This window comes from Sebastes umbrosus, chromosome 17 (genome assembly GCF_015220745.1).
Source record: "Sebastes umbrosus isolate fSebUmb1 chromosome 17, fSebUmb1.pri, whole genome shotgun sequence".
NCBI lineage: Eukaryota > Metazoa > Chordata > Actinopteri > Perciformes > Sebastidae > Sebastes > Sebastes umbrosus.
Window position 1 is genome coordinate 17086309 of NC_051285.1, and position 16596 is coordinate 17102904.

At 37.7% G+C, this 16596-nt stretch overlaps 1 protein-coding gene across 12 annotated transcripts in view; it reads right to left on the reverse strand.

Annotated features, from left to right (window-relative positions):
• Nucleotides 1-16596, reverse strand: part of LOC119475596 (ryanodine receptor 1-like) — a 67125-nt gene that overhangs the window by 10817 nt on the left and 39712 nt on the right. For 3 of the 12 annotated variants that reach the window (XM_037748444.1, XM_037748442.1, XM_037748452.1), the window contains 12 exons: nt 16530-16581; nt 16339-16431; nt 12082-12181; nt 11895-11974; nt 11729-11805; nt 11549-11622; nt 8274-8291; nt 6205-6285; nt 5996-6084; nt 5488-5616; nt 5310-5414; nt 2978-2983 (listed from right to left, as the gene is read on the reverse strand). In XM_037748444.1, the coding sequence (XP_037604372.1) occupies nt 2978-2983; nt 5310-5414; nt 5488-5616; nt 5996-6084; nt 6205-6285; nt 8274-8291; nt 11549-11622; nt 11729-11805; nt 11895-11974; nt 12082-12181; nt 16339-16431; nt 16530-16581 (904 nt within the window). The remainder of the gene's footprint in view (nt 1-2977; nt 2984-5309; nt 5415-5487; nt 5617-5995; nt 6085-6204; nt 6286-8273; nt 8292-11548; nt 11623-11728; nt 11806-11894; nt 11975-12081; nt 12182-16338; nt 16432-16529; nt 16582-16596) is intronic. The other 9 variants (XM_037748449.1, XM_037748446.1, XM_037748454.1 and 6 more) reach the window with 7 other exon arrangements.

A 16596-nucleotide genomic window follows, 5' to 3' on the forward strand; every position in this document is an offset into this window, starting at 1 on the left:
CTGTATGATTTATGCGACATGAGTGGATGTTTACCTGTTTTTTTTATAAATGCTTAACTTATGTTGTATACTCCTTTTATAGCCATTAAAAATAAAATGAAACATCACGATGCATTCTGGGCAAAAGGCAAATAAGTAATTGGTGGTTATACTGCAAAACAGAAAACTTTCAGCGGAAGAATTCATTCAAAAAGGTATTTAAAAAGGTCATATGTAGTTTAATGATCTGTGCGGTATATTACAGTTTTAGATTACATGTTAGAATAAGTTATTCCATTATTGCATTACGTTTTTACTTAAAGGAGCAGTGTGTAGGATTTAAGGGGGTTTACTGGCAGAAATGGAATATAATATTCATAACTATGTTTTCATTAGTGTATAATCACCTGAAGCTCAGAATCGTTGTGTTTTTGTTAGCTTAGAATGAGCCTTTCATATCTACACAGGGAGCGAGTCCTCCTCAAAGGGTCCTTCATGTTGCTTCGCCATGTTTCTACAGTAGCCCAGAACGGACAAACCAAACACTGGCTCTAGAGAGACTTTCTCGTTTTTACATTACCTGAAGGCCAAAGTAGCTCTCCGACACGCTTGGAATGGGAAGGTAGAGCGGAGGGGTATTCAATTGATTGTTATCTGCAACCACACCACTAGATGCCACTAAATCCTACAGTACACACTGCTCCTTTAATGCAAAAGGCATTACATAAGAGCCTGTTGCAATCATCTTAGTAACTTTTAAAAGATGATCTGATGTAGCTTTTCCAAAAGAAAGTAAGCCTTTCTATAAGATCGCTCACAAATATTAGTAATTTTTTAAGAGTGTATTTGATCAGATAGTTGAAATAGCTTTGTGTTGATTGGCATCACATGGAATGTGGTTGTTGTGATTTAACGATGGCTTAACAAGGTGCTGAAGTATCTGCCTTTTAAAACTCACCTTCTACCATGTGCTCAGTTTTGTTTAGAAAGATATTGGCTCTCTTCTTTTTTCTGTGGAAGATTTAAATGCTAATAAATTAAAACCAATCAAAGAAATAAAGTTAAATACAACATTGTTGCATGTGTGTGTGTATATACACACGTAGGCAAAATTGTTCGTACCCTTCCGTTAAAGAAAGAAAAACCCACAATGGTCACTGAAATAACTTGAAACTGACAAAAGCTATAATAAATAAAAATTCACTGAAATTTAACTAATGAAAATCAGATATTGCTTTTGAATTGTGGTTCAACAGAATCATTTTAAAAAACAAACTAATGAAACTGGCCTGGACAAAAATGATGGTACCCCTAGAAAAGATTGAAAATAATTTGACCATAGGGACATGTTAAACTAAGGTGTGTCCTGTAAATAGCATCACAGGTGTCTTCAAACTTTTAATCAGTCAGTCTGCCTATTTAAAGGGTCAAAAGTAGTCACTGTGCTGTTTGGTATCATGGTGTGTACCACACTGAACATGGACCACAGAAAGCTAAGGAGAGAGTTGTCTCAGGAGATCAGAAAGACAATTTTAGACAAGCATGTTAAAGGTAAAGGCTATAAGACCATCTCCAAGCAGCTTGATGTTCCTGTGACTACAGTTGCACATATTATTCAGAAGTTTAAGGTCCACGGGACTGTAGCCAACCTCCCTGGACGTGGCCGCAAGAGGAAAATTGATGACAAATCGAAGAGACGGATAATACGAATGGTAACCAAAGAGCCTAGAACAACTTCCAAAGAGATTAGAGGTGAACTCCAAGGTCAAGGTACATCAGTGTCAGATCGCACCATCCGTCGCTGTTTGAGCCAAAGTAGACTTAATGGAAGACAACCGAGGAGGACGCAAATCATAAAAAAGCGAGACTGGAATTTGCCAAAATGCATATTGACAAGCCACAAAGCTTTTGGGAGAATGTCCTTTGGACAGATGAGACAAAACTGGAGCTTTTTGGCAAGTCACATCAGCCCTATGTTCACAGACGCAAAAATTAAGCATCCAAAGAAAAGAACACTGTACCTAATGTGAAACATGGAGGAGGCTAGGTTATGTTATGGGGCTGCTTTGCTGCATCTGGCACAGGGTGTCTTGAATCTGTGCAGGGTACAATGAAATCTGAACACAATCAAGGCATTCTGGAGCGAAATGTGCTGCCCAGTGTCAGAAAGCTTGGTCTCAGTCGCAGGTCATGGGTCCTCAAACAGGATAATGACCCAAAACACAGCTAAAAACACCCAAGGATGGCTAAGAACAAAATATTGGACTATTCTGAAGTGGCCTTCTATGAGCCCTGATCTAAATCCTATTGAACATCTGTGGAAGGAGCTGAAACTTCAAACCTGAGACAGCTGGAGCAGTTTGCTCACGAGGAATGGGCCAAAATACCTGTCGACAGGTGCAGAAGTCTCATTGAGAGTTACAGAAATCACTCGATTGAAGTGATTGCCTCGAAAGGTTGTACAACTAAATATTAAGTTAAGGGTACCATCATTTTTGTCCAGGCCAGTTTTATTAGTTTGTTTTTTAAAATGATTCTGTTGAACCACAATTCAAAAACAATATCTGATTTTCATTAGTTAATTTTCAGTGAATCTTTATTTATTATTACTTTTGTCAGTTTCAAGTTATTTCAGTGACCATTGTGGGTTTTTCTTTCTTTAACGGAAGGGTACCAACAATTTTGCCTACCTGTGTATATAATTTTTTTAATGTATGCATGCATGTCATAATTGAATTAAAACCAAATTTAAAAAGAAAATTATTTAGCTCTTTGTCTTTAACAACTAAGTAATTTTTAAATGCTTTGTTTTAATTTGGGCATTTTAGATGTTCCATTATATACAAACCTCTAATTAAGACATTTCAAATCAAGCATTCTTATTTCATCTTTAAAAGCAGGTGGGTATAAAACAACCTGATAGGGAAACCAACATTGAATAAATTACAAACTATTAAACACAATATCACATCAAGAGATAAATAAAGTGGATACATACTTTACCCTGCATTGACCATGTGGAAGACAGTTTAAATGATAGATAAATTATTCAGTGGTTAAACAATTAAGCACATTACATTTTTAGATGCTCTAACGTATGACAAATACTTTCTTTCGCTTGACAGTAAAACAATGTTTGGGCTACTATAGATCTACACACTAAATAATACATCACATCTTTTACATACTGTACTATGATTAGTTTACTTTTTAGAATTACACATTTAAAATATCCCCTGTTTACTGGTTTACCACAGTATTTCAAATATGATAACTGTAAAACAGAACAGTTGATACTTGTGAGCATATCAGGTCAAGAAGGACAGCGCACGGGAAAGTAGTTCTTTGTTAGTCATCATGAGTGTTAGGAGTATGCTGAGCTGGGAATGTGGGAATATGGATGAACTATGTCTTGGCTCTTAACTTGAATGTATGATTATAATTGTATATTATAATTGTTATGCATGCAAAACATTGTGCTAATATTAAAGGTGTGCCATCAGCCTCAGTCATCCACAGAGAATGACTGCACTGTATAGAGCAGAAAAGCCACATGATTTCCCTCAAAGTATTTTGACCTTTCATTTGTAGCAATAAAGTTGCACCATATAGTCTGAAATCATTATGATTCCACTCTTTCAGTCAAGTTGGTATGTTAAATAGTTAAATGACGTTTTTGAATGCATTTTATATTTTAAAAATTAATACATTTTTATTATTTTTATATTATTCAAAAAACTAAACAGTATAGAACCGTTTAGGAAAAAGTTGATAATGTGTATTACAATAAATGCATATTAAAGGCCTTTTTTGTTTTTTACAGCAGACGTTTTGACTTGACATAGAAGGAAACGTACAGCTGTCACTAATAATGTTAATGATGTACTATTCAAGAGTCTGAGTAATGCCTAGTTCACACTACATGACTTTAGCCCTGATTTACCGGTCCCCGACAGTTTTTGGAGCTGCCCGACAAAAGACCCAGATCAGAGGCAAATCGGCGTTGGATCGCAGATTGGCGCTCGAGTGTCATGCGTGAACTGCTCAAAGACGCGAGCCGAGAGGCTCACCGATACCTCGCAGACACACTCCAGATATCTAGATTGCTAAATATCTGGACCTGTCGTGGACTCCGGCCACAAGCTACAGCCAATGAGAGCGCAAGACAAGGGTTGAGGGGAAACCTGGGGAAGGAAGGATCGCCTGTAACAATGGGACGTTATTGTATGTGTTGTATTTGCAACACGGAGCAAAGTTGTTGTGTCTTGTGAATGGTATCAAATCATTTACGACATATTTCTTGCGTGTGTTTTCGTGACAAAACGTAGTTTGGACCTCATCGGGGATTCCTCCTGGTGAAACATCTTGTAGTGTGTGACCCTCCTGTTGCCGGTCAGTCATGTTGTGTGAAAACCACAACAACTAAAGACGATTAAAGGCCCCTGATTACAAGACAGCAAGTTGTGTAGTGTGAACAAAACAGAGATCTGACGACTTTGAAAGTCGTGTAGTGTGAACCTGGCTGAAGCCATGACAGTGTGACGGTGAGCCAGCATGCACACAGCATGCAACACCAGGACCCTGAAACCAAAACAGCTAAATGGAATTCAGCCATCATTCATTTTATTATTTACACCTGTGATATTCCTGCTGTGAGATGTCAAACTGTCTTTTGTGAAAAAGGTGTCCGTTTAGAGTTAATATGAATGTGAAGAACCACTTTGAAACCAGTCCATACTAGAGGCACAAATAAATGGTTGAAATACTTATAGAATCAAGAAATCTAAAGTGACTTTGCTCTCTAAATGTAATATTCAGCCTCATTGTATGCAGCGAACAAAGGTTTACAAGCATGTTTACTATTAGGCCTGTCACAACAGTTTTTTTCATGCACATGTAAGGAGCCGCTGTATGGTTTATACTGTTATATGTCCACAGAAAGACATTTCTGAAGGCTTGGCAATGATGGGGTAATTTAGTGAACTTTCACTAACACTATAAGTGCTATGTTGACCCTCTATTTTAAAGACTCATGATAGCTACAGAGAGCCAAAACAAAAGAGAAAATGAGCATCACTGCACAAACACTTGGCTTTAAGGAGCAATATGCTTTCATGGTTACCATCGATTTCTGTCATGGTCACTGAAAATAAAATATGTCATAAGATCAAAGCCGTATAACAAATTTATTCTATCAATATTGTTCGTATATGTGTAGATTTGAGGTCAGGGAGCTCAGTCCACACATGAAGTTGCAGAAAGGCAACACCAAGTTTGTGTTAAATATTGTTCATCTGGAAAGTATAATTAATTGAATTGTATGTGCGTACCTGTGCCAGCTTCATCATCATGTGGGCAAAGACATGAAGGAACCCGACAATAGCGTCCCACAGCCTGCTGTGAGCTAGGGACTGCTGGTTCCCGGTGCATGGGCCCTGAAGAGAGAAACTGTGTGTTACACACATACACAACCAGCTAGTGTAAATGCATGGTTTGTTCAAATTGTACCTGAATATATTCAGTTAGGCTGTTGAAAATCTGTTTTGCCACTGTCATAGCTTTGGAGAAATTCTTTTTGCCTGGTTCATCAATGATGTCCTTGCCGGAGTAATACCAGTAGAAATCACTGATAGACTCCTTGATTGAAAAAAAATAGAGGTAAGTAGAGTAATCCCATATCATGAAAAATACTTTTAAACAAGATCTTTTTTCATCGTGGGGTAAAAGGTCTATCCGTTTTTAATCATTCTAAAATGCTATGTACAAAGTACTCACAGTGTCCCGATCATCTGACTTTCTTGATTATTTGAGCTACCAAATAAAAAGCCTTTGGGAACCATCAAATTACTTAACATTCATGACTGAAGGCAGATGTGAACATCCAACTAACCAGCTACACATCCAATAGCACATCCCGCTACACATGTAGTTTTAGTGACATTGTAATCAACAACCTTTCAAACTTTTCTTTTTAATCTTTATCAACTGCACTTATCGGCTAAATTTAAAATTGCACCTGGAGTCGGAGGAGGTAATCTACGGTACAGATGATGATGTTGATGGTAGTTGTGCTGCCTGTCTGCGTCCGTAAGTAGTTCTGGAAATCTGCAAGAAAACAGAGATCGTTTTGAAAAGTACAGACGCTTGACAATGTTTGCTTTAATGAAATTCATAACTTGGTTTGAATTTAATTTTACTCTCATTTGAAACATGAGTCATTCTCACCATTATTGTGACCCTCACAAAGCAGCTGCAAGAAACGGAAGAGGTCGCAGGTGAACTCATCATCTGACATCACTTTCTCATCTAAAAAAATTAAATGAATGAAAGTGTTGAATTACTTCCTAAAATCAGATTGAGATCAGACTACATACAGTAATAAAAAGTCTTATTGTTGATTACTGAAACAGTTTGCCTGAGTATGAGCAGTGTGAGGACCATTAATTAATTAATTAATGTCTCTACTTACCATCTCTCAATGGATTTTAGTAACAGACACTGTAACAACCACCTCTGACTGAGTTTTTCTTTTTCTTTCTTTCTTTCTTTACAATAAATAAAAAAAATTGTCACACTAAATTGTATAAATAATATTAATAGAAGAAATGCCCGTGGTCTGACGATGGTCTGACATACAATCAAATGTCAAACAACATACAGGAGGCATCACATGCATACAGTTAATGTAAATACAAGCTGCAGTGAAGAATGAACACAGAAAAATGTTAGACATACAGTCACATTAACAACATGTAAAAACTAAGCAAACAATAATAATGCATTGTTGTACAGATAGAAAGACATGAGTAAAGTTAAAACATTGCAGTACTCAGGGGTGAACTGGTGCATCTGGAGTTTTACTGGTGGGCTAATTAATCAACTGGTGCATTTCCTTTACATGTTTTATTAGCATAAAGAATGTAAAATGTATATTGTATATGTACTTGCCTGTTCCCTTTTTAAAATCCCAGTCCACTACTGGGCGTAATGAATACACACACAGAAACAGACTCATGCAGCACAAACCAATGTTGCTCTAATGCAGCAGAGTTAAATGTCAGAGAGGGTGGGGCATTGTCCATCAAAATGTTGAAGGGATCCAGCGCATAATATAGTTCATCACAGAAAGGGACTGCACATTCTTTAATCGTATCCAAATTACAGTTTGAGGACTTCCAACAGACTCATGTTTAAACTCAAGAGTTGCTATTCTCAAATCTACCAGAACACTGTGTTTAATGTTAAAAAATAATATTATTATAGATTTGTGGGTGCCAAGTCTTTTCAAACTTTGAAGCACATTCGCTATTAAGATTGACTGCAGTTGCAACACTGACTACGTTTTCATGGCCACTAATATACCTAATTTGATACGGGTCATGTAAACAGCATAATCCGTTTGTATATTCTGAATAAGGCCTTAATCCAAATGGAGCATTTTCCGATTAATACATGTAGGATATGCCGATATTATTCAGGTTTTAGGAGCATTATATGGACATGTATACAGCGCATTTGGACTAATTGGGGTTTTACAGCAGTTTGCAACACACAGCCCCACAGCCTCTTGCCTGTTTAAGCCCAGCTCCGTGCGTTGTACACAAACCAACTAGCCGACAGATGTATGCCAAAAAGAAAAGCCCACATTTGTGGTCGGAAGGTACACATTTGTACTTTTGAACATTATGAAAGACATGGATATCACCAGGTTTTTGGATATGCACAAATATCACAACGTTTTTGAAAGAATGAAAGAGGGAGGCTGTGTACGCACGGCCGGTACATTAATCAGAGTATGCACAGCTGCATATAAACATGATTATTAATGGAATATTAATTTCCATTAGCCATATAAACAGCTTACTAGGAATATTGTCTTTTTCGGAATAAGGGTAAAAAACAGAATATTTTGTGCATGTAAACGTAGTCAATGTATGTATCCATGTTTCAAGATAAGAACAGCCCCTCTATATATGATGTGACTGAAAATTGTGGAAGAAGTTATTAAGGTTGTGAAATGAAGAGCTCCATCACTATTCATAACATAATATTTTTCATGAGGGTTTCACCTACATTTTTTGTAGTTTTTCATGAGCAGAAAAGACCAAATTCCATTCACTGCCTTTTGAAATGTGAGGAGGGGCACGAGCTATAAACATGAACAAGATGGACAGAGGCATCCAATCCTCTCTTGGTGGAATATCAGCGTTAGAAGAAGAATTGATGGAGCAAGAGGGACAGAGGAGAGAAAGAGGAATAAGACAGAGAGGCAGATGGACAGAAACATGATTTACCCCGATCTAGGTTCAACTCTGAGGACCATGAAAGGAGGGACAAGGGAGAGGTGGCAGTGATCGTGGGGAAGGGAGAGAGGATCAGTGTGTTGACAACAGTAGAGGACTAAGAGATGAGGAGGGGGAGATTAACAACATTCCATGGCAAATTCATTCAGGTAGAACTTCACATGAACCTCCAGAATTAGATGACAAAAAGTTGGTAAAACAGTAGGTGAAGTCCAATCAATAAGTCAAACTACTAGACATATTAAAAACTTAAACTAATTCAAGTTAAATTAAAAACCCTTAAATCTCATCCATTAAAGGGAGAGTTAGGGTGTTTTGAAGTGGGGTTGTATGAGGTATTTATCCATAGTCAGTGTATTCCCTACAGTAGATGACGGTCGGCATGCCCCCAATTTGGAGAAACAGACAGTTTTGAAGTGTACACTATATTTACAATATTCTGATTGGAATCTGAACTGAAAGTGAAACTTATCTAAACTGGAAAAAAAAAGTTCGGAAACTTGTGTTTGGTCATTTATTTCTCTGTTGTCACAATGCTAATTGGCATTGTATTTTACATCGTTGGAAAGCCTGTTTATTTACCTTCACAATGATGTCCAACTTGTAAGGATCATGCATTTGTGGGATGAGCAGCACAGCTGATTATGTGGGTAGCGCCCAAGAAAATTTGCCAAAATGCTCTGCCAATGGTAAACATCTCTTAAGGCTGCCAGGAAGCCTGAAATGAATGCCCTTCACCGTCAGGCCCGTTTGCGCTGGTGTCGACAACACAGACAATGGAACCTGAACATGTGGGGGAATGTCATGTTCAGTGATGAGTCCAGGTTTTGTCTTCCAAAGTTGGATGGCAGGGTCAAAGTAAGGAGACGACGCGGAGAACGCTATGCTGATTGTTGCACCGATGGAGTAACAGCTTTCTAGTGGGGGCATCTCCCTCACTGGCAAAACAAGGCTTGTCATCATTGAAGGCCATCTCAATGCAGTGAGATATCGGGATGAGATTCTGCAGCCAGTGGCGATCCCATATATCCACAATCTGGGTCCTAACTTCATCCTCCAAGATGACAACGCTCGCCCCCACAGAGCCAGGGTTATCACAGACTACCTCCACAATGTGGGAGTAGAGAGAATGGAACGGCCTGCCAAAAGTCAAGACCTCAACCCAATTGAACACTTGTGGGATCAGCTTGGGCGTGCTGTACGTGTTAGAGTGACCAACACAACCACGCTGGCTGACCTGCAATGAATCCTGGTTGAGGAATGGAACGCCATCCCACAGCAACGTGTGACCAGGTTGGAGACCAGCATGAGGAGGAGGTGCCAGGCTGTTGTGGCTGCGTATAGATCTTCTACCGCTACTGAGGCTCCTGACGGTGTATTTAATTAATAGAGTGTAAAATAGGCAATATGTCTTGTTTGTTCCTTGTTACTAATAGAGAGTTCAATCATCCAATCCATCAAACAACTCAAAACAAGAGTCAATACCAACAGGAGAATACACTGTTTACCATTGGCAGAGCATTTTGGCAAATTTTTTCTTGGGCGCTACCCCCATAATCAGCTGTGCTGCTCATCCCACAAATGCATGTTCCTTACAAGTTGGACATCATTGTGAAGGTAACTAAACAGGCTTTCCAGAGAAATAATCGAGAAATAATCGACCAAACACAAGTTTTGGAACTTTATTTTCCCAGTATATATTGTTTTTGTCAATGGAGTCTGGCGGCTTTGAAAGGATCAAAGATAAGTTTTACTTTCAGTTCAGTTCCCCGTTGGAACAGGCGGTCTGACGGCAAGTTAAAGCGTTGAATATATATATATATATATATACATATATATATATATACATACATATATATATGTATAAATATAGCGTACACTTAAACAGATATTGAATTTTTCAGGTGAGCCTTTCTTTTAGGTGACTAAAATTTTTTCTTTTAGGTGGCTAAAATACATTTTGCTGCCCCCGTCCTCAGCAGTACATTAATTTGCTCCTGTGCGTTAACTCCTTTCTGTTTCTCCAAACTGGGGGCATGTCGACCGCCATCTACTGTAGGTAATAAACTGACTATGGATAAGTACTTCATACTACACCGCTTCAAAACACCCGAACTATCCCTTTAACAGTTGTCCAAGTGTTAATCTTTCATGTTAGGAAACAAATCATTCAATCAAATCAAAGTTTGAACAGTAAATGTCACAGATGGAAAACATTTACAGAAAGATGAATTAATAGATGCTCAGAATGTCTGTTTATTAATTAACATCTTATCTTGATTGGTTAATTTATTTTCTATGTTAATGGTGATGACGCAAATACCTTATTTACAGTAACTCACAAAAACATCACTTGACCAGCCATTTCTTGATTTCGGGTTTTCATTTTGACCATTCTGGCTTACGATACTGTAAAATCTGATACTGGATAGAGCAGAGTTGTCTGTTCCATAACTATCCTTCCAAAATGTATATAATGTTGCTCAAAAATATAAAATCACCATTGTTTTTGGCACAGGTTGCCTCTAATCTACAATGCACAGAATAGACCGATTTGGATTTTTTGGACATAAACAGTATTCAATTCAAGTGAAGCCACCCAGATGCACATCTTGCACATGTAGAAAATATTTTTCAACCATACAGTAAACATGATTTTGATTTTTAATAAGTTTATTTTTGCCTACTTGCTGTGCACAGTTGCCAATATTACATAACCAAACTGTGCTGCAAAATGATAAGAAGTTATAACATAAAATTAGAACGTGTAAATGATTTTCAAATCATCTGTAATAATGATAAAGGATTGTACTATGATGTTAAATGTAGTCCATTTAAGCTTAGCAGCTGTTGTTCACAAGAGTGTTGCTGTCATTACTTGTGCAGCTGGGTTGAAAGCTGTGGTACACTGAATAATGGTATCATTTGGTACTCTCTTATTTTTGAGGTGTTATACTCATTCTCAGCAAATCATTTCTATAGACCTTTCAGATCTACTTTGAATGTGTTTACTTTGTTGTTGTGGTCTACAGTACAGTCATTTGATTCCTCATTCAGGCTAAATGTGTGCCATCTTCACTTGTTTCCCGTCACTGATGATTGTGGACTTTATTGTGAAACGAGATGGGTGAGGTAAGTGTCTTTAACAATGTAATCTGTGCCTTCAAATGATGCAGATAGTCTGTGGTGAGATGTCTTGCCGGCTGTATCTTAGGCCCTATTATGTATGAAAAAGTGATGTGGATGAAAAGAGTATGGAGACTTACTAGTGCCCTCCTCTGAAACCATGCCCAGTCCCTCTGCCTTGTTCTGCCTCTCAAAGGCATTTAGATCCAGGACACTGCAGAGATCATGAACCCATTTTTAGATGTGCCCTCTCCAATCTTCAAATAAAAACACTTTAATATTAAAAAATTTAAAATTGTGTTAATCGATTGAAAACTGACCAGCATGTCTGCATCAATGCCTGGACACTCAAAAAGAAGCCTACATCCTTCTTATCCCTCAAGTACTCCAGCATTTTCTGAAAAAAGAGAGGGTTTAATCCATATAAAGTGCTTCTTTAAAGGTAACTTCAAATTCAAAATGACCAAATGTTTTCAGAACACGTACCCGTTGAACCTCACTGTTTCCACCGTTAAGGATAGAGATACCCAGCTTGAGGGTTGTAGTTACCATTGGTCCAGTCTCACCTACGAGAAAAAAGACAAAGTCATAAACTTAGCAAGCGTAAACCGAATCACAGTGCAGGCAAGTTTGCAGGCAAAAAGTGTTGACCAAAGATGGGGAATGAGAATACCTTTGCAGGCACTGATCATTTGCAGGACCATCTCTGCAGCACCACGATTATGAAGTCTCGACTGCTGGTACAGGAGCCTTTGTTTCTCCATTTCTTTTTCCTGTGGTGGACACAAACATCATGAGCATTTGGTGCTATTATATTTCACATAGAGAATTTAAATAGATAGAGTGGACTCTTTCAGGTCAGATATTTGATGAAATATTCAGTTGCAGTCTTAAATACACCAGGATTGGGTTGCACCAGCTATTCCTAAATCAATTACTAACTTTGAATGTGAAGTCCTTCATAAGTTCTTAGTTACTAGTTTCAAACTAGTGATTTACTAAATCGAGTTTCACTATTAAAACTCAAGAAATGTCTTAGCTAGTAAAGACTTAAGTAACATGTAAATCGGTTACCAGAAAACATATATGGATATACGTATGATAAAAGAATGTACTGTATTCTGAATTTGTGTTACTATGGTTGTAAATGTAATCTATTGGTGTTGTTAGATTGCTGCTAGAACGCCTTGTTAATACCTAACAGTTTGGAGACCAAAACAGTTGGGTTTTTTTTAAACCTCAGTGAAAATTTTGTTTTTGAAAGGCTAAATGCCAACAAATGGATTGAAACAGAATATTTCATTAGATAACATTTTTTTGTGAATTTTGGATATTATTACATCTATCTTTTTTTCAATAAATGTTGACTTTTGGACTTTACAACGCTCAGAAGTTAGTGGAAATGTTTGGATCACACGAGTCAGAAAGAATCCTATATATGCAGCCACCACTGGAATGTAATTCTACAAATAGTGTAATACTAATAATATTAGTGTAGCCTAATGTTTATTCGAATGTCCACTTTATGAGTGAAGCTTCAAAGTATTTGGTACAGCCCTACATAAGTTATGAAAGTAAGCCTGCTTACTGCTTTGAATTATGTTCTTATATTTATTTTTATTTTATCCCAAGTCTGTTTCACACTGTCAGGGTTGCAGCTGAAAGAATAAGGCTTAAATATTGTCATAGACACCATTAGAATACATCTAAGCAGCACATTAATTTAACAGAATACACAACTGTGTACAAATAAAAGTCAGATCTACTCATGCTCTAGATGGGGCAGTGATATTAAAAGCTTATTATTTTTTTTGCTAGCTGTCCTTTCTGCATTTGACAGAAACTGTGTTGCCTGGATTATGACTGTAACTTCTTTGTATTTGTGTAATATGTAAGATCTGCGCACCAAGCTTTGATTGTTAGTAGGCGGTGCTTTTATACGAGTTGATCTCTTATCTCGAACATGACCTGCTTCGGAGCAGGTTAGGTGTTCAGCATAAGTTACCAAAGGGATCTACCCCGGTAAGAAGTGAACCACTGTCGTAGGACTGAAAACCCAGGGTTACACCTCAAGTTACCTTTGGGGTTAAATTCCCTTAACCCCAAATCCTGCTTCATAGTACAGGCCTCCGGCAATTACTGAGTGTTAATATTTACATTAATTTACACTAATAACAACTAATATTTACACAATAACTAGTTTGCGTGAGTTATAAGCCGTAGATGTGACGGTCGTCTAACTGACTTCCTAACTGCAGCTCTTGCCTTCCGATGAGAGGTGTCCCTGTGAAGAAGTACCTGATGGCGTCCAATCTGATATATTGAACCCAACAAAATTTAGAAACTTGTTAGATAAATCCTTTGTTGCGAATCTTATCTTTTTACGTCCAGTGTGCAAAATTGTGGGTCAAGCACTGAAACTAGAGTTGTTTTGTTCCTTTCAGAAAAAAACTATTGATACTCTGCTTAATAAACACTTGGGCCTGCGGAAGAACTAGGCTGAGTTTGAACTTACTGGTGCGACCGGCTCCAGGTGTTTAAATGTTGAAAAAAGTTGTCCATTGTATCCATTCATATTCTCAATTTCAGTTCACACTCACTCTCCTTTCACTCAAGTCCCTAACTTTATCATCACTTCATCTTATTACGGTCTAATCAACTTACCATTTCTTCTCAAATGGTCCATAACTGTAGCATTACGTATCAATACAGAAGTGATCTTTAAAGAGAAAGCATCTATCAACTGGTAAGGTCTGTGAATAAACTATTAATAAAATCAATGTCATGCCATGCTTTTTTCCGATGTTTTATATCAAACTATTCGTCACTTGCTCATTTTCTTTTCTCTTCTATGTGCAGTAATATTGTCTTTTTTTTTTTTTACAAGCATTAGCATTATGGGTTTTAAGTGTCCATTTAAAGTACCTGTCTCCTGGCTCTTGCACACATTCGATCACCCCACTTTATTAGTCATGGAGTTGTTACTCTACTTCTTCACGTTTGCTGGCTGGAGCAAGCGTTAGACTACAGGAATCAGCCTCATTAGATTCGCATCTTAGCCATATAGTTTAACAAAGTGTCTTTATTGCAGCGGCCCTGCAATTAAGAAACTTTGAACAAGAGCTATAATCCCTCTGTATCGGAGATATTTCTTTGGCATTCCATAACAGTTTGCCTTTGCTTTAATAAAAGGTTTGAAATATTCATACAAAATAAGACAAATTAAAGCATTGCTCTGGCCTTTAATCTCTACTTGTGCTAATGCACAGTTCTTTATTTATTGCATTGAGCCAACTGGGAATGAAATGCCATTTTAGAGAGAAAATGGCAATCAAATAAATATCTCTGAATTCAGTGGACAAACTGACATTCCTCTGTTCAGCCACATCACAAATCAACTTGTAACATCCCACATTCTGACCCTAAAACATCTCCCTCCCCTCCCACCCTTCCCACGGCCAACCCCCCTCCCACCCACCCACGTATGCCTGGCCATGCTCTACCCACTATGTGTCGTGCAGTTGGACCTCAAACTGCAGTCTCTGGCTGTCTAATGAAACCTGATTATGAACTATGCACTGTATGATGTATGTGTCTTTTAAAACTATGACTATGTGTATGAATACATAGATTTTAACGCTGCATGTTCTACACTGGCTTTCACTGTAGTCTGTCAGTATGCTATGTGAGTGGGGGTGGGGAACATTGATCAGTCGCATTCAGTTAATGCTGACTGGTGTTATGAAGGTGAGAGGTGATTACATGGAGCGATGGGGAAAGAGACAGAGAGAAAGACAAATGGGACAGCTATATAAACTGGGAGGAATGACATCACTAGTCAGTGAGTTTGTTAAATCACATTCACAATCATTTTCAGTAGAGATTTGTATTTGAATGGCACATCCAATATCATCTCCAGCCTTTCTGTACAGTCTTTTAGCATATCTAACTCTCCAGTTTGATATAAGCCCTCACACGTTTTGAAGGCATTTTTGCATTTATAAATATTTTTTAGTAGTTTAAAGCGACCAACAAGTGTTGAAAAAGCACAAATTTTGTATATGGTCAAACAAACAAAGATCTTTTGTAATAGTTCTGCTCCAGTTGCTTTTAACAACGAAGTCAGCACTGGATATATCGATGACTATAGTGTCTGAGACTCTTAAACTCATCGCAAGGAATGTAGTAAAGGCTGGCACAGTGGCAGCTGGTGTTTCCTTTCAAAATAAACCATTAAATATAAAAAGCCCTGCCAGTCCTCTCCAATTCTATGAGCTGTACAGCGTAAAACAAGAGGAATGGACAGTGTGGTATGCCATGGTGTAACAGGAAAACCTTTGAGCTACATTTTTCTTACACATTACTTGATTTTCACAACTTTATCCAAAGTGGTTTAAATTGTCCATCAAGCTGAGTTGATAATTGATTTATTATTATTAGTGTGGTGATTATTATTTTGATTATCATCATTAATAGTGTTGATGTTAAATGACATTGATTTAATCTAATCAGACCCAATCCAGATTCAAGGCATACAAAAAAGTAAACAGGACTAATCGGTCTTCTGAAACAATAAATGGCACATTTAAATAATTGCAGTACTCTAAAATTGGAGTACAATGAAATGTTGTCCCAAATTGTAGTGGGATTTTAAAAGATCATGGTACATACTTTATAGAAATTGATACAGTAAAAGAAACATCTGGATTGGAGCTTAGAGTTTCTAAATCAAGCAACTCACAATGAATGAAGCAGAACATACTAACAGAAGAGACAGAGCACAGACAGAACAGACAAAGGTAATGAGACAAAACAAAGAAAGAGAGAGAGATGTGTATGTGAAGTAATGTTCTGATGATGAGGTCACTCAATGCGTTGAGAGCTACCGCTCCACTGTGTTCCTGGTCCCTAGCCCCTGGCCGCCCATTACCAGTTCTGACTGTCGCACCTCAAAGGGCATCTCATCCTCAGCATTTTCCACCATTTCCTCTCCCCCTTCTTCTTCCTCACCAATATGGCAACTCTAAATACATGGAGAAGAAAAGAAAAAAAATATGAGTGTTTCAAAGTACATTATGCACAAACCTCAACGCATAGTCAAAACCCTTTGTAATGACTCACCTTTGCCATAATTTCTGCATATGCCATATAAAGGTGATCTGTATCAAGTTTACTGAAATTGAAACAA